The sequence below is a fragment of the Eubalaena glacialis genome, chromosome 13 (genome assembly GCF_028564815.1).
Source record: "Eubalaena glacialis isolate mEubGla1 chromosome 13, mEubGla1.1.hap2.+ XY, whole genome shotgun sequence".
Taxonomy (NCBI): domain Eukaryota; kingdom Metazoa; phylum Chordata; class Mammalia; order Artiodactyla; family Balaenidae; genus Eubalaena; species Eubalaena glacialis.
The window spans coordinates 31,442,880-31,465,004 of record NC_083728.1 but is presented as its reverse complement, the minus strand read 5'-3'; the positions used below and the strand labels follow the sequence as shown (position 1 = coordinate 31,465,004).

Genomic DNA, 22,125 nt, shown 5'->3' with positions numbered 1-22,125 from the left:
AGGGAGGGAGCCAACAGTCCCTGGAGGGCCAAATTAAACTATAGGCACCTGGGAACTAGGCTTATCAAGGACCATTAAAGAAGATCCCTGCAGGAGAGGGGTCGGAGGGCAGAAAGAAAGGAGTGTTGGGGCAGCTCCTGTGGTCCAGGTTGGAGTTTGTAGGGGCATACGGGGCATCTCTTGTATGGTGCCTTAAGAGGGAGTCCTCTAGGCCTTTCAGTGATTGGCATTTGCAATCCTGGTGGCTATCCTTGGGAACAGTGTCAGGATGGAGATGAAATTGCTGGGGACACATTGCACCCCCAAGAGGTTAGCCACTCCCTGTGTGGTACCGTCTAGAGCCCCCTTGCCCCCATCCAAAGGTGAGGACAGGCCCTCTGCTGATCCTACCCCACCTTTCTCTTCAGGGCCAGCTCACCCCTCCCAGGCCCTTTGTCACTGAGGCCCTCAGGCCCCAGTGGTTCCAGTGAGGGGAGGGCCTGAGCTTGAGCAGGCCAGCAGCTCTGGGCCCCAAACCGGTTTTCCCACCTCTACTGAGGCTGGCACATCACCCCTGTGGTTCCCTGCCCCCACCTCCTCACAGTTCCTCCTCTCTCCACCCTGGAATGTGGGGGCGGGGGGGGGGGTTGCAGGCAGTTATCCAAGTCATCTTTTTAAACAAGAAGGTGGAATGACTTTCCCTTCCGTACCTCTTACTCTCAGGGATTCCCTCCAGGCCTTGAAGGCTTCAGAACTAAGTGAAAGCAAAAAAGCAGTTGGGATTCCCAGCCCCCACCCTGGCCCCCATCCAGTCCCCATCTGAGCCCCAGAGGATGAGACAAGGAAGCCCAGCCTACCCCCTGGCCTGCTCTGGAGTAAATATGTGGGAGCAGTAGCCTTCTCCCCAGGTGCCCCTGGCCAACCCAAGGCCCTCACCTCAAATACCAACAAGGCAAATACTTCCATTTGTCTCCTGCCAACAAGAACACCTCTTTTGCTGGAACTGAGATCATCTCATTAATGATAACACCAACTGACATTAATAGGGCTCTTGCTGTGTGCCAGGCTCTATGCTAAGTACTTTAGATGCTCACAAAGCCCCTATGAAGTAGGTAAAACCATGAGAAAACAGAGAACAGAAAGGTTCAGTAATGTGCCCAAAGCCAAAACACTAGTCTGTGGCAGAAGCAAGCTCTCTCCCCAGGCTGACTCTAGAAGTGCCCCTTTACTAAGGAATTCCTAACCCTAACCATATTCCTAAAGGAATTGGTTACTGACTCAGTTTCTAACCCATGGAAGAATAGCTCTTGGAGATGAGGGATGTGGAAGTGTCTACAGGAGCTCTTGAAGCTCCTGTACCTATAACTAACTCCTGTTCCCCCAGTCCCCAAATACAGGTCTTATGTAAATATCCTTCCCATTCTCCCTATTACTCCTTAGGGACTGTAGGTGAGAACCATCCCCATTTCACGGAGGAAATAGGGTTAAGGACTATAAATGACCTGCCCAAGACACTGGCCTTGAGCTCTGATGCTCTCCCTGGGAGTCTGGGTTACATATAAAATGCCTCACTGGGACACTACTTGGGGGGTGGGGGGCAGTGGTGTGGGGATGGCCCTATGAACACAGAGCTTTGAGGAGGGACCTAGCAAGGAGGCACTGTCACCCAGCCTACCACACAGTCCAGATGCGAAGCAGCTGGTGATTAACAATGGACCCCCAGATAAAGCTGACAAACACTGGGATGCTGCCTTCACTTGGGACTGATTGCTAAAGGACCCTGGAGGAGTTTCCTTGTCCTGAGGATACTGATGCAGGGGTTCTAGAGGCCTGGTTGGCTTTGGCAGTTCCCAGAGTGGGCCAATGTCTGGTGAGCAGTTGGCAGAGGTGATTTCTTCTTGGGAGGTGGACAAGACAAACCGCCTTTTCAAAGCTGGGGCCTGAGAGGAGGTAGCGGGAGGGGGGAAACTACGACTCCCAGAAGCCCTTGCTCCCCAGCGAGTCGAGTATGGTTGCCATGGTTTCAGAAAACAATATGGCCGCTCCCAGCTGGGAAGTGAGTCTTTGGGTTAGAGAGGCAGAGGAGGATCTGCGCTGCGGCAGTGGCGATAGAGGAAGCTCTTGAGGGGTCGTGAGGTTGGGCCTGGACGCTGCACAGCTGGAACGGCCTGACCTTTCTGAGGGCGCCAATGGCGGGCAGCGTGGACGAGGAAGCGCTGCACCAACTGTACCTGTGGGTAGACAACATCCCTCTGTCCCGGCCCAAGCGAAATCTCTCCCGGGACTTCAGTGACGGAGGTGTGCGCTCCAGCGTGTGCGTGTGTGTGTGTATGTGTGTGTGTGTGTGTGTGACAGACGTGTGAGCTCCAGCGTGTGTGTGTGTGTCCGCGTGCGCGCCTGGGTGTGTTCTGTATGTCCTATGTCCTTGTGTGTCTACGCGTTCTGTCCTGTATGTACGGGTGTACGGGGTGTGTGTGCATACATGTCTCTTGTGCTTGTGTGCTTGTGGCGGCGGAGGTGGGGGTGGGTTGGTGGGAGGGGTGTCTGACTATCTCCTAGGACTTCAGTTGTAGAAGTGTGCATCTTGGGTATGTGGGCATGTGTGTGTCCATATTATGTATACATGTTCTATCCTTTATGCATGTGGTGTGTGTGTGTGTCTAAGTCTGAGTCTGTGACTCCCTCCTGGGACTTCAATGACTAAGATGCGTTCTGTGTATGTATTTGTACATCTCTGTGTGTGTGCATGCCTATTCCTGTATTCTATATATCTGTCTTGTGGGAGTCTGAGCATGTGTTTGGTCATATGTGTGTTGACATGTTCTGTCCTGTATGTATGAGTGGGGATGTTGTGTGCATATGTTTCTTTGTGATGGTGTAGGTGTGTGTCGAAGACTGTCTCCTGGGATTTTAATAACAGAAGTATGCATCTCTCTATGTGTATATTGGTGCATATGTGACACTTTGTGCTTCTGTGTGTGTGTGTTGGTGACTGTCTCTTAGAACTCCAGTGATAGAAGTATGTGTCTGTGTATGTGTTTCTGCATCTCTGTGTCATTTTGTGTGTGTGTGTGTATTTATGTCAATTCCTAGGGTGAGGCCCCAGCCTCCTGAAGGGTTCTCTTTGAGACTCATAGAGGACCAGAGACCTTAGTTTTTATATGCCCCGAGTTAATGGCAAAGGAATGCAGCTCCTCTGGGGTGTGTTGGAATTTTTGTCTCTGGCTGATCACTGATCTTGCTTTCTTACCTCACCTCCATATCATCCTTACCCCTTTCCACATCTCCACCTCTCCACTTGGCCCCACCACTCTGCAAACCCTGATTCTCCCATCCCACCCATTCCTTCTCCCTCCCCTTTCTTCCTTACCCATCTCTACAACTTCCATGTCTGCTCCCACCCCCTATCCGTCAGTCCTGGTCGCAGAAGTCATCAAGTTTTACTTCCCCAAGATGGTGGAGATGCACAATTATGTTCCTGCTAACTCTCTCCAGCAGAAGCTGAGCAACTGGGGTCACCTGAACAGGTAGCAGAATACCTGGGCACACTAGTGGGATCTCCAGCCCCTACCCTGGGATCCCAGGAAGGGCTGCCCAGCCCCTCCACCTCCTCTGGTCTCCACAGTCCAGGCTGGTGGCTGGCTGGGAAGGGACAATGCAGACAGAATCTGTCTGGTAACAAAATCAAGGGACTCTTCTTTTGGGGAGGTAACAAGGACCCTCGAGACATATAAACACTGGGCTCAGTTTGGGTGCCCTTCCATTCCCCCAGGGCTGTGCACTGAAGGGCTGCAACTGCTGCACCCCTTTCCATCCCCCAACCCTTCACTTCATCCCCCCCAGGAGCCAGTCCACCATCCCTGTGTCTGCCCCCCAGGAAGGTGCTGAACAAGTTGAGCTTCTCTGTACCGGATGACGTGATGCGCAAGATCGCACAGTGTGCCCCAGGCGTGGTGGAGCTGGTGCTCATTCCACTGAGGCAGTGCCTGGAGGAGCAGCAGAGGCGCAGGAAGCAGGGCTCCAGCTCCTTACAGGTGCCACCCCACCACTTGCACTGCTCTGGGGGAGGTTCCCAGGCAGCAGAACGCTCTGCCTCAGCAATAAGTGTGGGAGAAGGGTGCCTGGCTAAAGGGAGCCTGGTGGGGGGGGTGCTCTTTGGGGGTGGGCAGCCTGAGCTCACAGCAGACCTTGGGGGTTCTTTCAGGAGCTGGCTCCCCAGGATGGCACTGACTACATGGATGTGGGTAAAGTGGCCTTTACTTTTCTTCCCTCCCAGGAGGAGCTTTCCTCCTGTCCTTCCTTCCTGTGGGGGAAGGGTTGGGGGTGTGGGGAGGTGGAAGACAGGAAAACAGGGCTCCATCAGGATTACTCCTACACTTGCCTTGTCTCAGGTTTGTCCCAGAAGGCCCGAGGGGAAGGTGCTCCAGACCCCCAGGGAGGGGGGCAGCTCAGGTAAGGAAACTGGGAGCTCCTGACCTCACCAAGCCTGGTAATCTCCCTATGCACATGGCTAGGAGGTGAGGGTGAGGGTTGCACCTGGAAAGGTAGGGAAGTCAGGGACGGGTGGGGGACCGTGGTGGGGAGAGAAGGCCTGGTTGAGGGACACTGGAAGGGTGAGGGTGGGGCCCAAGATCCAAGCCTGGGCTAAGCTGCTTCTCACCCCAGGGTGGGCCGGCTGCCTGTGCCCCGGCCTCTGGGGTATAGCCAGGCGCTGCAGGGCGACCGAAGCTTCGTCCTCCAGATTGCTGAAAAGGAGCAGGAGCTGTTGGCCTCGCAGGAGACTGTGCAGGTGAGGGTGCACTGGGAAGGCGCTGGGGGATTGGGGCCTGGAAAGACAGGGGTGGGGGCAGCAGGCCGCAGGGCTTGACCTCTGTGGGGCTCCTCCCAGGTCCTGCAGATGAAGGTGAGACGCTTGGAGCACCTGCTCCAGCTCAAGAACGTGCGCATCGAAGACCTCTCCCGGCGGCTCCAGCAGGCGGAGCGTAAGCAGCGGTGAGCCAGCTGCTCCAATGAGCCTCCTGGGACAAGAGCGCCTCCCCTCTCTTGGGGTGTGAGTGAGCATGGGGGGCGGTGGGACAGGAACCCTCCAAGCTGAGCCCCGTGACTGAGCCACCTCCTTCCACTCCATCCGGGTCAGGAGAATGGACTGCTTTCCAGAACCTAGAAGCCACATGCAGAGACCTGGCATGCACCCCAAAGCAGTGCCTGACACCAGAGGGGGTTCTGCCTTGGTGCTCCCTGTGCTGGGCCTTGGGGGGGTGGTCCCCCAGCTCGGTCCGCACCTCTAGAACCTGCTCCCTGCCCAGCTCTGATGACAGCAGCGTCTCCATCCAGGCTAGTCCTCTGTACCCTGGGCCAAAGGGGAAGCTGCCCTAGACAGCTGAGGGGCTTCCTTGCCCCTCCTGGGCACTCACCTGGGACCCAACTGGAGGCTGGAAAGTGCAACAGCTGAAGAGAAAGGGGTGAGTGAGCTCAGCCAGGAGTGGGGAAGACATGGGCTGTGCCTGTTCCAATTGCCCTCCCCTCACACGGGGTATGTTAAGAATGTCTGGGTTGCCCCCATTAAAGGTATGCTCTCCTTCCTGTGCCTGCCTTCTGTTCTCTGAGGGCAGTGATTTCCTGTCCCCCTTGTGCTACCCCCCACCCCTTAAGTGAAAGAGCCTTGTGGGCCCAGAGTGGGTCTCAACTCGTGGGTAGCTGGGCCCTGAAGTGGCCACTGCTTGGTAGGTTGATGATACCACCAGGGGTTAGGTCTTGTGCACTAGGACAGCCTGACTTCTATCTCTGGCCTTAGACTGACCCCCAAACCTATCCTCACAGTGTCCTCCAACCCTGTCCAAACCCAACCACAAACCCAGGCTTCAGATTCTCACCAAATGTAGCCACATAGTCACCCTCAACCCTGCTTATGGACTCACCCCTAAACCTGTCCTCTGTATGACTCCCAACCCTGCCCACAGACTGACCCCACGTTCTGTGGACCAAGGCCAAGCTTGACTCCCAACCCTGACCAAGATACCTTGGCCTTTGGTGCCATCAGCCTTTGGTGCCAGGCTGGAATTGAGTCCGTTGTTAGATCTTCTGATATTTCAAAAGAGGAACAAGAAGAAGCAGAGGAGGAGGAAGAGGAAGAATAACAATTTTTTTTTTTTTTAATTGTGGAGGCTCCGCTATGACTGGGTCTCCTTGGAGTTTTTATTTATTTATTTATTTATTTTTGGCTGTGTTGGGTCTTCGTTTCTGTGTGAGGGCTTTCTCTAGTTGCGGCGAGCGGGGGCCACTCTTCATCGCGGTGCGCAGGCCTCTCACTATCGCGGCCTCTCTTGTTGCGGAGCACAGGCTCCAGACGCGCAGGCTCAGCAGTTGTGGCTCATGGGCCTAGTTGCTCCGCGGCATGTGGGATCTTCCCAGACCAGGGTTCGAACCTGTGTCCCCTGCATTAGCAGGCAGATTCTCAACCACTGCGCCACCAGGGAAGCCCAAGAATAAGAATTTTTTAAAGCCCCATGTGGATTAAACAAAATACATCTATAGCTTACTCTGGGCGCACTGCCTGCCACCTTTAGAGCTTGAGGAATAGAATAGACATGTGAATACAACTGTGGGGGAGGCATACCAGGGCACATGGAATGGTGGGTTGGGTAATAAGAAAGCATCTGGCAAGAGTGGATGGGCTGGGATCAGAATGTAGAAATCTCCCAATGACCATGCTGGAGACAGCATCTCAAACGTCAGAGTGTGCACGCATCACCTAAAATGATGCTAAAAAGTTTGAGGCTCTTCTGGAGACAGTCCCAGAGCACAGAGCGCTTTGGAGCAGGGGAGGATTCAATGGTAACAATAGCTCATCAAGATTAATTTGCCGACAGTGTGTTCACCAGAGACCAGAAGATAGGTTAGGGGCCACAGGGATCCAGCGGAGGGTAGGAGCCTTGGGGGCTCCCCAAAGGCAGTGACCCTGCTCTTTCTGAAAGGAAGCTGGCCTTAAGCTGCCCATACCATCTCTCTCCTAGTTATGTTGGAAGAAGGGACCGTTCCCCGCGGGTACTTTAGGGACCCTGTTCCAGCCAGCGAAATCGGGAGGGGGTGTTGTTCAAGGACCTGCAGGCGCAGCAGCGGCTAGAACCCTTAAAGATCCGAGGGCTACGTTTCTGCTCCCAGACTCTGTGCAGGCGCCCACATCCCACCCCGGGGCGCTGAACTAGGCACATCCCCCTGCCACTGCGACCGCCTCCGTGGAGATCGAGAGCAGAGGCTGCGGTCCCCGGCGGCTCCTGCACAAGTTCTCCCAACCCTCACCCCGCGGGCCTTCTTTGTTCTGATTCTTATCCGGGCCGGCAGGGCACCCAGAACGCGTCTCAGGTCCTCACAGGAGCGCTTCCTCCGAGGCAGGGGTATGGGACGTAAGGGGAAGATGCCGAAACCCGGGGATCGCAGAGCGGGAAGAATGGAGGGTTCCTCCGCTCCCGACAGGACCTACCGATGCCCGTATCGACTGCCAATACGGGCTTGGAAGCCTCGGAAGAAAGGCGACTTTCAGGTGCCCCACCTAGCTCTGAGCCCCACCTTACGGCCGCTCAAGGGGGACAGAGCCCAGGGGACGCCCCTTCCAAGTTGGGCGGAGACAGGAGGTGCAAACCCCCAGGCTGAAAGTGGACACGCTTAGGGCCTATTAAAAGCACTTCTGCCTTCTCTCGCTTCTGCGGTATCCTGCCGCCTGGCCCCAGAGAGCGCCCCGGCTGACTTCATCGCGAGAACTTGCCAGGCCCCGGGGCGTGGACTCGCACCGCGCAGCCGCAGGGGCTCCTGTAGGTGACGCAGAGGCGCAACGCCCGTTGGCGGTTCTTTGGGGCCCGCTTAGTGGTCCGAAGTGCCCTCGCCCCACCCCTTCGGTCGACCAATGGGCGGAGGCGGGGGTGTGCCCTTGAGGCGGGCGGCAGCGGCGTAGGGCTCTCTCTTTGGGTTCTGCGCTGAGACTCTGCTGCTGCCGCCACCGTCACAGCTGCCGCCGCCGCTGCCGCGGTCGTCCCTGCCCGTCCTGGCCTCGGGGTGCTCCCCGCACGGTGAGACTGCTCTTCCTTCCGCCACCTCCCGGTTCCGTCCCGCTCGCGGAGATCCCCTCCCAGCGGAGCCGCTGTTCTGGGTAGTCGGTGCCTGCGACCCCATCCGGCTGGGGCTGGAGGGTTCCGCTGTCGGGCCCGGGACGGGGAGGGCTCCCTGGCATCTGAGCTGGGGAGATGTCAGGCCCCAGGGCCGCAGGTGACCGTTAGGTGGTAGAGCTGGAGTGTTTTCCGCGGGGCGCTGTCGGGGGCACGTGTGACACAGTGAGGGCGGGGGCCTAATGGGGTCAGCGCCGTCAGCAACTCCGCGCCCCGCCCCCCATTGTCATCGCCTCAATGTGTGACCTTGGACGAGTAGCCTCTGAACCTCGCGTGGCTCGACACCTTCAGGGAGGGCTGTGATGTCGGGGAGTACGGGCTCCCGAGACTACAGCGTCAGCAGAGATGAGGGTGGGGACGGCACAGGATTATGAGGGACAGAGCCGACGCCTCGCAGCCCGGGAGGAGTGTGATGGGGGGGGTGTCCAGACTCTGTCCCCTTAGAAGATGAGGATGGGGTGGGGATGGGGGCGCCACACACACGGGGATGGAGGCAGGAGAGGGTACAGATTCCTATACCCAGGCCCCTGATGTCTCTGGGAGCTTGGCCACCACCTCCCCTTTGTCACAGAGCAGGAAAGGTTCGTTTAGGTTCTGGACCAGTGTTCCTGTTAGTGAGCAGGAACCGTGGTGGACTGAGAAGGGTGGGCTTGGGTTGCCTTTCCTCTTGAATCTTGGCCTTGGGAAGTGTGGGTAGGGCGTTTCTCTGCTCAGGGGGCTGAAGAAGCTCCACCTGCAGCTGTGCAGCTGTCACCCGCTGGACCTGGCCTGGCCTTTACTAATTGGGGCGTGGGTGGGGCAGGCAGTCTGGAGGCTAGAGGGGTCTGAGCAGCCTCTAGCTGGGGGCCTGAGAGGTTGTGGGGAGGAGATGCTGGGGAGAGGAGGGCAGCACTTCTTGGGGAGAAAGGAGGATGTGAGATGGTGGGGGTCCCTTCCTCAGTTCACCCCTGCTCCACCCATTCTTTTTTTTTTTTTAATCAATTTATTTATTTATTTATTTATTTATGGCTGCCTTGGGTCTTCGTTGCTGTGCGCGGGCTTTCTCTAGTTGCGGTGAGTGGGGGCTACTCTGTCGTTGCGGTGTGCGGGCTTCTCATTGACATGGCTTCTCTTGTTGCGGAGCACCGGCTCTAGGCGTGTGGGGTTCAGTAGCTGTGGCATGCGGGCTCAGTAGTTGTGGCTCACCGGCTCTAGAGCGCAGGCTCAGTAGTTGTGGTGCGCTGGCTTAGTTGCTCTGCGGCATGTGGGATCTTCCCTGACCAGGGCTCGAACCCGTGTCCCCTGCATTGGCAGGCGGATTCTTAACCACTGGGCCACCAGGGAAGCCCTCCACCCGTTTTCAAGAGAGAAAACACCCATACTTATTCTTGCAACTTTGGCCTGCTGGAGGGAGGAGGAAATGGAGTCATATCCAGTCTGAGTTGATGTCAAACTGTCACAACCACTCGTGACCTCCAGCCTTGCCTTTCCAGGCCTTGTTCTAGGTATGTGGGCCCAGTCCTATGTCAGGTCCTGGAGTCAGCAGGTTAGTGTGGCCTTTGTGGGTGCTCTTTTTACATGCTTGAGCTTTGATGAGAGGCTTCTGCGGGACTGAGTGCTTAAGCCAGGACTGAGTCCTAGGCTGGGGTGGGGAGGGTGGAAGATTGTAGAGTTCCTGGCTCAAAGTCCTTGAACAGGTTGAGAATGGAGATTAGGAATGAATGAGAAACGAGGCCCCAAGAAGCATGTTCCTAGCCACAAAGCAGAGGACAAGCTGGGGCTGGTCCTACGATGCCTGGGGTTTGGGGACTGCAGAGAGGTGCTGTGGGGATGCAGCTGTGAGGTATAGGGCAAGAGGGTGGCAGGTTCTGGAGCTCCACTTTGCAATGGACAGACTGTCTTTGACCCTCCCTCCAGCCTTGGGCCCCAGTGTGGGACAGCCTGGAGTAGCAGCTAGCACTCTGTGTGCAGGGCAGGAATCTAAGGGGCTGAGAACTCTGGGTTCCTGTGTAACTGTCCATCTGTCCATTTGCCCAGCTGCCATTTCCCTGTTCTGCTCCTTGTGCCAGAGGTGCCACTGGGCCTGGCTGAGCCCTGCCCTGGGTAGGATAACCTCGAAGCAGCCTTTCTCTCTAAAGCTGAGAGGGATCTGAGCTGGGAGCTCTGTTTCCCAGAGAGAAGGTTCCGCCAGTTTCCCTGAGATTAACTGAGAGCTGAAGGAGTCCCCAAAGCCCCTTGTTCCAGCTTCCCAGCCCTCCCCATCCTGTGACTCTCTGTGGTACCACCCCTGACCTGTTGACAGCCCATCTAAAGGTGGGGGTGTCTTTTTTTTCGCTGGAGTGGGCTGTATATTCTTCACATCTTCTTTATGAGTCCTTCTGGTTGTAGGGCATAGTGGGCTCCCAGCAGTCTGCTCTCTGGCAATCCCTGGAGACCTGGTGGGGAGGGGAAGGCAGGATGAAGGAAGGGAGAGGGAGGCCCCTCAGCCCTTGAGCTGTTTTTCTTTTTTTTTTTTATAATTTATTTTTGGCTGCGTTGGGTCTTCGTTGCTGCGCGCGGGCTTTCTCTAGTTGTGGCGAGTGGGGGCTACTCTTGAGGTGCACGGGCTTCTCAGCGCGGTGGCTTCTCTTGTTGTGGAACCCGGGCTTTAGGCGCACGGGCTTCGGGAGTTGTGGCTCGCGGGCTCTAGAGCGCAGGCTCAGTAGTTGTGGCGCAGGGGCTTAGTTGCTCTGCGGCATGTGGGATCTTCCCGGACCAGGGCTTGAACCCGTGTCCCCTGCATTGAAAGGTGGATTCTTAACCATTGCACCACCAGGGAAGTCCCTTGAGCTGTTTTCTGAGAAGACTGAAGTCCCTGTGGCCCACCCTGAGGGCCATTCCTGACTGTTCCAGGATTGGCCTGAAGTGCCTCTTTGATGCTGAAATTGCTGTTGCTTCAGAAACCAGTCCTTTGGGGGATTTGTTCTGCAAAGGTGGGGGTGGAGTGGGGAGCACTGTCACAGAGCTTTAGGCACCAGCTGCACCAAACCCACTGAGGAAGAGGCCACTGCTTATTTCTGTGTTGCAGATGAGGAAACTGAGGCACAGAGACACGGAGTAACTTTGCCATGAAGCCTGAATTTAAATCATGGTCTTGACCATGTCCCTGCTGCCTCTTGGGGGCTGTGCCACTTGGGCCACGATCAAGACTTGGCTGGCGCAGGAGGAGGCCTGGGGTTTCAAGGGGATCAAGTGGTTCCCTATGGATACAGCTGCCGCAAGAGGAGGCCCGATGCCATCTCCTCCCGATTCTGATGAAGAATTGTGCGTGGACGAGAGTCTGGCTCACGGGGGACAGCGACTAGAGAGGCTTTCTGCTGGGAAAGGAGCTTTTTCCAGCCTTCTCTGGGCCCCTGAAGTCACTTGCCTCCTTGCTCTGCGTTCTCATTGCCCAAGGGTTACAAGGCAGTGCCTGAGTGCTTGCTCTGTCCTGAGCTCTGGGCAGTGCAAGAGACGCAGGTCCTTCCCTCAGTGGACCTTCCATTTCAAGGTTGAGGGGGCAGGTAACAGCTGATTGTGGCCAGGCTAGAAGATGCCCATCGGGGGGCCCCACTCTGAGATGGGGGGAAGGGAGTGCCCTCCAGGGCAGGGGTTGGCTTAAAGAGTGCGGTGGGGCATTCCTCTTCTGAGAGCCTCTGGGCCCTGGTGCCACAGCTGCCTAGAGGGCCCAGCTGAGGCCCATGCTTGGGCTCCACTTAGTTTGGTCATTCAATCATTTAACAAATATAAACTAAACACAGCTGCTCCCTGCCAGGTGCTGGGCTCGGTGCTGGGAACACAGTGTTTGGCAAAAACACAGTCACCGCCCTTGTAAGGTGGGGGACATAGATATCAAATGATCCCAGAAGTGAGAAAGGGGATCCTTTTTGAAGATTTTCAGGCCTATCCTGGGATGGGCGGTGGTGGGATGGGGTTGTGCTACCTTGAAAAATGTCCTCTGGAGCTGAGACCTAGGCTGGGGTGTGGGTGGGGGGCAGGATTGTTCCAGGCAGAGGGTATGGCCTGGGTTAAAGCAGGCAGGCAGGCAACAGGCAATGGACTGGGGAGGAAGACAGGGACGGGACCCTGTGTGTACTGGGGTTTTATGAAGTGAAGAGAGTTTTATGAAGAGCCCCAGGAGCCTTTGCTTACCAGCCACTGTTTAAGAGTTTCATCCAGGCCTCCCAGGAAATGCCCTGGGAAATGGGGGCATCTTGTCATTTCCCCTGGCTGCAGAGGTGTGGCTGGAGCAGCCTCTGCCCAAGGTAGGAGGAGGGTCCCCTTGCTCTTGGCCATGTTTCATATGCTCTGAGTCCACAGCTTCAGGGGGTGGCTGGAGTGGGTAGGGTAGGGCAGGCCTCTCTCCAGGGGCCAGGCTCTCTGGGACAGCTGAGCATTCCAGGGCTCAGGGGCTGCCCTTCTGGGAGTGACCCCAGAGTACTCACCTGGGGCTGTTTCTGCCCTGGCCGCTCCTGCATTCCTGAGACCCAAGCCTTGCCTTTCCCTGTACCTCCTGAGGGCTCGTATGTGGGCTCCTGATACCCAGGCTGTTTGCCTTGCCCTTGAGGCCAGGCTTGGGCCTAGGTGGACTTCTCTTGCATTGGGAAGTAGGGAGGGAGGTGAGGCCTGCTCTCAGGGCAGCTCGGCACCTGGGGGGCCTCGAGGTCATGCCCTCCACAGGCCCAACTTTGAGGCCACCCCAAGTTGGCTAGTCTCTTCATTCCCTGGACTAGCCAACGTCGTTCACTTATCTCTACTTTAGTGTGTATCTCTGACAAATATGGACATACTTCTCTACGTAATCCAATTCCATTATCGCACGTAACTGATCAGCTCTTATTTCTTAATGTCATCTAAGATCCAGTCCCACTCATTCACATTTCCCAATTATCCCCTAAATGTCTCTTTTTATAGATAGTTAGAAATCCCCTACCCCATTTATTTTTCTTCTTGAAACTGATGTGGTGGAAAAAACGAGGTCAGTTTTCCCATTCTTGGTCTCTTTGTGTGTTAATTTAGAACAGCGGTTGGCAAACTTTTTCTGTGAAGGGCCAGATAGTAAATATTATAGACTTTGCAGGCTATGTGGCCTCTGTAGCAACTACTCAAAGTAGTTTTGCTTTAGTGCAAAAGCAGTTTTAGGGAATTCCCTGGCGGTCCAGTGGTTAGGACCCAGCACTTTCACTGCCAGGCCCAGGTTCAATCCCTGGTCTGGGAACTAAGATCCCACAAGCCGCATGGCAAGGCAAAACAAACAAATAAGTAAAACAGAAGCAATTTTAGACAACACGTAAACAAATGAGCACGGTTGTGTGCCAGTAAAACTTTACAAAAAACAGTGGCGGCCCCCACAGGCTGTAGTTGGCCCATCCCCTATCTAGAACAACCTCCCTCCTTTTTCTTCTTACAGCTTGGAAAATAATTAGGTCAATTGTCCTGTAGAATATCCTGCCTTCTGGGTTTGTCTCCTTGCTTTCTCGTGGAGTCATTTAATTTATTCTGCTGGCCTCTGTGTTTTTGGTAAGCTGAAGTTGGAGTTCTAGGGGCTTGTTAGATGCAGGTTAGACATTTGGGGCGGGGCTGCCCTGTTAGCAATGCTGTGACTTGGTGCCGCCTCACATCAGTAGGCATCAGTGTGTCCAGTTGTCCCACTCTGAGAGGAGATTGACTAATGCAAGACTGGCTGATGTCACATCCCTCCATTGCAAACTCGTTCCCTTTAACCCTAGGTCATCTGTCAGTGGCACTTGTGCATATGTGAGCATCCATTTCAACCTTTGCGTTACTGGTTTAGCACCCACTGATTAGTGTTGCTCCTAGCATTTGTGTTTTGGGGGTTGCAGAATTATTTAGCAGTTGGTCATTCCTTTGTTAAAGAAGAGCTGTCCTTTAACCACCAGGGCAAGTTGGTTATAGGAAAGGCCAAGAGACAGACTGAATTAGTTCTCTATATTGCCAGTTTTCAGTAGAGAGTTAGGGCACTGCTACTGTCAGTAGTGACAAATGAGGATTTGGGTTTGTTTGTTTTGCTTTCTCCCATTTTTTGTAATCTCTGTGAATGCTCTGATTTTATGTAATTCCATCTGTTTCCATCAGTTGCACTTATTATTCTTTTTGATGCTGAGATGGTCTCAGCCCAGTCTTTCAGAGGCCTGGCTGCTCATACAGGCTTCCTGGAGGCGCCTCCCACAGTCTCTGCCCTGAGGCTGCCCTTGGGGAGCTGAGCTGAGAGGCCAGCCGGATTGTAGTCAAGCCAGAGTCTGAATGGTGGGTTTCGATGGACGGCAACCCCTTCATGGGTATCTGTTCTGTATATGGCCCTGACCAATCACTCGGAGGGAAAGCTCTGAGGACATGTTTTATTATGTGAGTCCCCATATTTGCCCCCCTCCAAGCATACTGTTAACTCTGACCTGGACCCACTTGTGCAACGTGAATACTGTGGTCTCTGGATGTAGGATGGTACAGCCTGTGTGTCTGGGATGGGCCAACCCTTGGGTTACCAGCACCAGAACTGACCCTTGGAAAGTGCCAGTGAAGTCCCCTTCCTTTGCTGGTTGCCTCTTCCCACCAGCCTCAGGTGGGCTGGGCACAAGAGGCTTGTGCTGGTGCTTTGGCACCCAGAAGCTGCAGCTCAGTACATGCTGGCCAGGCCCTGGGTCAGTAGTGTGTCAGGCAAGGGTGAGGGCTCTTGGTGAATGTGGGGAGTGGGTGGAGGAGTGGGGGGGCAGAAGCCCCCTCTGCTAGGGGGTGCAGGTACCACTTGGGCTACTGAGAGCAGCAGGGGTTTGGGTCCTTCCTAAAGGGAACTCTCTGCTCTCCCCTAGCCACAGGCCCATTGGTGACCCTGACCCCTGCCCTCCCCACTCCCCATGCATCAGGCTTCTGCTGGTGTCCCTGGAGCATGGGAAGCTGCTGAGCTTGACCGGTGGTGTCTGGCAGGAGCTGCGTGTCTCACTCTGTGGCAGGGAGGGCGTCCATGGCTGCAGCCAACAAGGGTGAGTGCCTGCCTGGTCTGGTGGGGTTTGTAGCGTCTTCCAGAGGGCCCTGGTGGGAAGGGGCATTGCTGCATGTGGGGTCTGCGTTGGCTATGAGTGTGTGTGTGTGTCTGTCTGAATGTGAGGTACTAATTACATTACACCAGTGTTTGTTCTGGGGACACCCAAGCCAAACCTGGGGACCCCTGCTGGCTCCATGGTGTGCTGGTCTTTGGAGGTGTGTGCCTTCATGGCCCCATGTTCCAGCCTCCCTGTTCCACTGTGGGGGTTGGGGAGCACAGGGGGCTTTGGGTGAGCACTGAGGCTGCTGAGGTGGGTAGGGTCACAGCAGGTTGTGGAAAGGAATTTGGGTTTCATTCAGAGTCCAGAAGTGCTTATAGAAGGTTTTAGGCAAGAGAGGCCTGGTAGGATATATGAGGGTCAAGTCTGGGGGGCTCAGCGGGGAATGTGAGAATGCCAGGCTGGCCCCCTGGCCCTCCACTGAGTGTGCAAGAACCCAGGCAAGGGCTGGCCCAGGCCCTCCCACCAAAAGGACTCTGGGTAGGGCTCTTGGGAGCCCTAGGGGCTGTGGGGGTCAGAGAGGATTGGGGTCATGCTCTTGGCAAGATGGGCCTCTTTCAGCCTTAGCCTCCCCCGGCGCAGGCCCTCAGCCCAGTTCCCACTGCTCTGCCTGCCTTAACTCCCTGACTTCCTGGCCTTGGAGAACCTGACCCAGCTGGAGACAGCCGCGGGCCATGTCAGGGGTTAAGCAGAGGAGGGAAAGGCGTCTCTGGGAGGGGTCCTGGAGGCTCCCCTGGGTTCTTCCTTCTTACCTGCCAGTGATCAGTGATGAGGTTTAGAGGCAGCTGCGGCCCCTCCTAGGAGGGCTGAGTGTGGTTTTTGACCCTGTTTGTTTCTCCCACTCCCAGGCAGGTCCCATAGAGCCCATTCCTGTCTCTGCCCTTCTCCTCTCTCAAGTTGGGTCAGCAGGAGGGGCAGGCAGGGGGCCTCAGATACTGACAGACCTGGAAGAGGAGGTCCCAGAGATGGGGAGCTTGGCACTGTGAAGGAGAGCATGGGGCAGGGTATCCTGAGGACTGGGGCTGAGTCCTGCACTGCTTGGTGTTTGGAGTCGGGAGGACTGTCTCTTCCCTGTCAGCCCCATTCCCTCTAAGTGAAGGGTCATATTAGCTAATCCCTGAATCCCCCCCCAAACCCTCTCTCAGGATGAGTATTTTCTGTGGGAGGACTGAGCAGGTAGGGGCAGGTGGGAGCCTCAAGCCTTATCATCGCCACTGTCCAGTAGGATGTGGCCTAGCCCAGCAGTGGATGCTGGATTATGTGAAGGGCAGTCGCAGAGGGCAGGGAGGTGACACGGTGGAGTAGTTTACTGGGATAGGTGAAGGCAACAGCCCCGGTAGCCCTCTCCCACTCTCTTCGTAGGCAATAAGCCCAGAGTCCGGAGTATCCGCTTTGCGACAGGCCATGATGCAGAAGGCTCCCAGAGCCACGTCCACTTTGATGAGAAGCTGCATGACTCTGTGGTCATGGTCACCCAAGAGAGCGACAGCAGCTTTCTGGTCAAGGTATGTGTGCATCTCCCCTGCCACCCCCGCCATCATCAGCCTTATTCCCTCTGTCTTCACCCTGGCCCTGCCTGGCTTCCTGAGCCTGTTCCATTTCCTCTAAGTTGGCTCCATAGGCACATCTTTGTCCTTCCCTGGGCTTTGGTTTCCCCATCTGTAAAATGGGAAGTGTGAGACTGTGATAAGATGAGTGCACTTAGGACAGGGGTCCGCAACCCTCAGGCCACGGACCATTACTGGTCCGTGGCCTGTTAGGAACCAGGCCGCACAGCAGGAGGTGAGCAGCAGGCGAGTGAGCGAAGCTTCATCTGTATTTACAGCTACTCCCCATTGCTCGCATTACCTCCTGAGCTCCACCTCCTGTCAGATGTGGCGGCATTAGATTCTCATAGGAGTGGGAACCCTACTGTGAACTGCGCATACGAGGGATCTAGGTTGCACGCTCCTTATGAGAATCTAATGCCTGATGATCTGAGGTGGAGCTGAGGTGGTGATGCTAGTGCTGGGGAGTGGATGCAAATACAGATTATCATTAGCAGAGAGGTTTGACTGCACAGAGACCATAATAAATCAGTTGCTTGCAGACTCATATCAAAACCCTATCAGTAAGTGGCAAGTGAAAACAAGCTCAGGGCTCCCACTGATTCTGCATTATGGTGAGTTGTATAATTATTTCATTATATATTACAATGTAATAATAATAGAAATGAAGTGCACAATAAATGTAATGCACTTGAATCATCCCGAAACCATACCCACCCCACTCCCACCCCCTGGTCCGTGGAAAAATTGTCTTCCACGAAACCGGCCCCTGGTGCCAAAAAGGTTGGGGACCACTGACTTAGGATGTTACTTGAATGGGAGTAGAGCTGTTGTTATCATCAGCATCACCCCAACCATTGCAATTGGAAGGCAGGTGTCAAGGCTGTGGTGTCACAGGCCTGGGTTCAGGTCCAGGCCTGCTATTCTGACTCTGACCTTGGGCAGGTCACCTCAGTTTCCCTTCTCTGAAGTAGAGACAATTTATACCCCAAAGAGTTGGAAATGGAAGGATGTATGTATGTCACTCAGGCGTGAGGCTAATTATGCTGATAACAAGTTGTGACTTTATTTACTTTTCTTTGCCAAACCTCTGGCTGATTTAGGCTCTTTGCAGCAGTATTTATCACCCCCATGTTTTTCCCCTCTCCTCCTCTCTGAGTGGCCACAGCTCATACACTCTTGGCTCCTCTACTGCTGGGACACACACAGCTGGATCCCACATCCACTTTGGAGGGGCAGGAGGAAGTCTCTGGAGGGGATGGATTGGAGGGAAACAGGGACTGAGGCCCTCAGGTTGGACAATAAATCAGGGCTCCAGAGTTGAGCCCTGGAGGGCATGGCGGTGAGGATGCGGGATGGTGTCTGGTTTATTGAGACCACCCTGAGGAGGGGCCCAGAGTCATACCTGTTTGCCCAACTCTAAAACCCTTGCTCTTCCTCCAAGAGCTGACAACTTCCCCAAGGGAATAAACATAATTAACCCAAACTTTCAAAAATAGTTCCCTGCCTCCCATTGCAAAATCCATTCATGTAATTAGAGAAAATCTGGAAGATAGAGAAAACTATAAAGAAATTTAAAAGTACCCGCAATCATACTATCCAGAAATAACTACGGTTAATATTTTGATGTGTGTTATTCCAGTTTCTTTTTTAGCTTTGTTTCCAAAAATGAAAAACTGGTATCACAGTGTATGCACTGTGTTTTGCTTGCTTCTGTTGTGAACCATCTCCTGGTGGTTTCCACAAGATTTTACAACTGCCTGGTATTCCACTATATGTATCATCATTGATTTAGCTGGTTCCCTATTCCTGGTGTTACGGTTTTGTACTGTTATAAATAGGGCAGTGATGAGTATTTTTTTTTTGCACATCTCTGAGTATTCCCCCTGGAAAATTCTGCAAGTGATACAGCTGGATCACAGGGTCACCATTGGCAGGTACAGCCAGAAAGCCCTCTTGAGAGGTGTGCCCTCTACCAGCAGAGTGTGGGGGCCACAGGGACTGAGCTTTATCATGCAGTGACATCATCTGATCTCATTGAAAGGCTAATTGCTCCCCCAAAGGACAGGGCCATCCATTTCCTGAAACTGAACAGGAGAGTGTGTGCCCATGTGAGCTGTGGATACAGCATGCACCCCTGCACCTCCTGGACTGGCACTCCAGTTAGCCTACCTGCCCAACAGCCACCCTGGCCTGTGACCCTTCACATGACTGGAGTTTCCAAGGATGGCCAAGCTCTGTGTATGAACAACAGAAATTGCTCGGGCTGTGAATCAGGGCTGTTGGACACAGTGAGCCTTTGAGTGGGCAGGCAGGAATCCGTGTTCATGTGCCAGCAGGGTGGGCCAGAGCCCAGGTTCCATGGCTGGTGCCAGTCTTGTGGGCCAGCTTTGGACTGACACAGCTGGTCTAGTGTCTGTTTTTCTAATTCTATCCCATCCTCCATCTTGTGCTATCTGTGTTGCCTGGTGGCCCCACCATGACTAGAGGACCAAAGTCCCTGGGCTATTGGCTCTGGCCACATGCTGGTAGTGGTGGGAGCAGGTGGATGGCCTGTGTCGTGGGGCTTTGAGCCTCCCCTGTGGGCAGTGGCTGGTGCTTTGCTGTGTGCCAGGTGTGGCAGCAGTAGCCAAGAGGTCCAGGGAGGACTATACCCTGACCACACTGTGGCCTTCAGCCAGTCATTTCCTAGCTTCCATTTCATCATCTATAAAATGGCCACCGAGGAACTTCAGGGCTCATGAGACAGATGCTGAGGAGTGTGTGGGCCAAGCTGTAGGGATGGGGTCCTTGGAGAAAGGGCCTGGAGCTACCCGGCCAGGGGTGTGGACCAACTAGAGTGATGGAGGGAGTCAGGCTCCCCTGGGATTGTCAAGGAAGCAAGTGTAGGGCCCCACAGGATCATCAGTGGCACAACCTGGGTGGGCCCTGGGGGAGACTGTAAGTGAAGGTGCCTCCTTCCCCCGCCCCTCCTGCTGCAGGTTGGCTTCCTGAAGATCCTGCACAGGTATGAGATTACCTTCACTCTGCCCCCAGTGCGCAGGCTGAGCAAGGAGGTCCGAGAGGCACCTGTCCCCAGCCTGCACCTCAAGCTCCTCAGCGTCATGCCCATCCCAGAAGGTGCGTACCCTGCTTGGGGTGCTGGAAGCCTGCCCTCCTTCAGCAGGGCCTGGGTGTGAGTGGGAGTGAGAGCATGGGGTACTTCCTTCCCCTATCTAGGGCTGATGGGCAGCTCAGCAATCAGCGGACATGATGCCTCTTTATGGTCTTGCAGTGTGGCACCTTGGCAGGTCCCATGATCCAGGCCTCACTCCCTGGACAGAAGTCCACAGTTGGCCTATGTCTGCTCATCGCCTGATAGTTACCTTAATGGGACGATGGGAGCCACTGAGGAACTGGCTCTGGGCCTCTAGCCCTCCCTCTGCCTGTACCTCAGGAAAAAGCTACTGGAACCTCAGGGACTTTGGGCAGCTACCTCCCAGCACCCGCCAGACCTGGGCTTGGGCTTGGGGCTGCTTCTCTATACCCTGCCAGCTTCAGTGCACCCCCCTTCTCCCAAAGGCTAGGGTATCAGTTTCACCATGTACCGAAGCCCCAGCTTCAGTTTCATTTCCCCCTACCTCTGCCTAATGACCTCACCCTTAAGTGGATTGAGCAAGCCCCCTCAGGCCTCTTGCCACCAGATCTGCTCAAGCCCTGCCCTGCCCTCCTTTCCCCTCCCCATCACCCTCTCTCCCTGCCTGCCTTTTTGGGGAATCCCACCTCTTGGAAGCCTGAGTTTGACCTCTGGCCTGCAGGCAGAGGCATGTAGAGCTCAATGAAGAATGGGAAGTTCCTAAGGCCTGTGTGCCCAGCCCTGGGGGTAGGGTCCTGGGCCATCCTTGCTCCTCTGGAGGTCTTGGTGGTAGGTGGGGACCAGTGAGTGCTGGGGGGTGGGGGCGGGAGGCCGCAGAGGTGCTGATCGCCCGGGCAGGTTACAGCATCAAGTGTGAGTACTCAGCGCACAAGGAGGGCGTCCTCAAGGAGGAGATGCTGCTAGCCTGCGAAGGTGGCACCGGCACCTGCGTGCGCGTGATGGTGCAGGCGCGCGTCATGGGTGAGAGCTCGAGGCCCGGGTCTGGCTAGAGGAGGGAGGCACCAACTTGGCTGCAAGGAGTTTCCACCCTCCTTGAGTCTGAAAAAGGGATCCTTGTCCCGGCCCATCCCCAACCTCCTTGGTGGGTGCCTTTCTCCCCATCCCCTAGCAGAGCCGGGAGGGAAGGTAGAGGAGTCCCCTTGGAGTAGGTGGGGCCAGGGTCCAGCCTGGCATACTGACTTGTCACCTGCCTTGCAGACCGACACCACGGCACACCCATGCTGCTAGATGGTGTCAAGTGCGTGGGTGCTGAGCTAGAATACGACTCAGAGCACAGTGACTGGCACGGCTTCGACTGAGGCCCTCGCCCCCACCTGCCTTGGGGCCTCTCAGCCTTAAACCCCACCTCGTCTCCCCAAATGCTGCGTGATGGTGTAGCTTCCTCACCCTTCCCAGGGATGGGCATGGAGGTGGAGGGTCCAAGGGCCTCCAAGCTGGAGCCTCGCCCACACCTCTCACCTCATTTGTGCCCCCTCCCTGCCTCTCCAGCATCCTCCTCTCCCACTTCCTCCTCTCTGTGTGCCTCAGTCTCCTGCTGGAAGAAATGGGTTGAGCCCCCAAGGAGGCTCTCTGAGGAGGGATGGAGAGGGCCTGGGGTGGGTTCTACCCACCCCCCTACCCCAAGCCATAGGGGCTCTAGCCAGGGCCTAGGAGAGGAGGGAGCTGGCTCTGTGGTGTAGCTACCCCCATTACTGCTGCTGCTGTCTTGCTTTAGCCACCTCTCCTGTCCCCTCCCTCTTTCCCACTGCCGTCCATGGTGAGGAGGAGGGAGGTGCAGTTCCCAATCCCTACCCCCCAGGTCTGTGTTACTTGGTTTTTAAACAACTGGTTGGGATAAAACCCTAAAGAAATAAAACTTCCAGTGGATACCAGAGGCCAGCAGGATTTTTGTTCTCCAGGGCCCTGAGAATGCCCAATCCTTTACAGAAGGGCCAAGGAACAGTTTTGGCTCAACTCATTCTTTTTGGAGGCAAGGTCACTTCGTGGTATTACAGCACCTGGCCCCAAAAGAAGTATGCACAGGGGGTGACATTTTAGGCCTGGGAAGAGTTTGGATGGGGAGGGGCCTTCTGCCCAGGTCAGAGAGAGGTCTTGTGGAATGGGGCGTTCAGTTTGGGAGGCTTGACCCAGAGACAGCAGCACCCCCTTCTGGTCAGTTCCCAGCCCCAGGCACAGCTGAAAACTTCCCTTTGCAGATCCCAGCCCCTCTCCACTACTCCACTATTAGGGTCCCCTCTTGTGAGGTACCA

General features: G+C 55.3%; 2 protein-coding genes across 3 annotated transcripts; both read left to right on the top strand.

The window, feature by feature from the left end:
• The first annotated feature begins 1,977 nt into the window (after positions 1 to 1,977).
• SPEF1 (sperm flagellar 1) lies at positions 1,978 to 5,564 on the top strand. Its single transcript, XM_061209060.1, has 7 exons — positions 1,978 to 2,277; positions 3,395 to 3,506; positions 3,857 to 4,013; positions 4,184 to 4,223; positions 4,371 to 4,431; positions 4,645 to 4,768; positions 4,868 to 5,564. Exons 1-7 carry the CDS (start codon positions 2,169 to 2,171, stop codon positions 4,973 to 4,975), a joined length of 711 nt encoding a protein of 236 aa, XP_061065043.1. The 5' UTR covers positions 1,978 to 2,168; the 3' UTR covers positions 4,976 to 5,564.
• Positions 5,565 to 7,889: 2,325 nt separating this feature from the next.
• Positions 7,890 to 21,749, top strand: ADISSP (adipose secreted signaling protein). 2 transcript variants are annotated; one of them, XM_061209980.1, is made up of 6 exons: positions 7,890 to 8,042; positions 15,017 to 15,133; positions 16,556 to 16,698; positions 19,722 to 19,860; positions 20,714 to 20,836; positions 21,074 to 21,749. In XM_061209980.1, exons 2-6 carry the CDS (start codon positions 15,115 to 15,117, stop codon positions 21,172 to 21,174), a joined length of 525 nt encoding a protein of 174 aa, XP_061065963.1. In that variant the 5' UTR covers positions 7,890 to 8,042; positions 15,017 to 15,114; the 3' UTR covers positions 21,175 to 21,749. The 2 variants fall into 2 exon arrangements, with proteins under 2 accessions (XP_061065963.1, XP_061065962.1); XM_061209979.1 differs by having other exon boundaries at positions 14,963 to 15,133.
• The last annotated feature ends 376 nt before the right edge of the window (positions 21,750 to 22,125 follow it).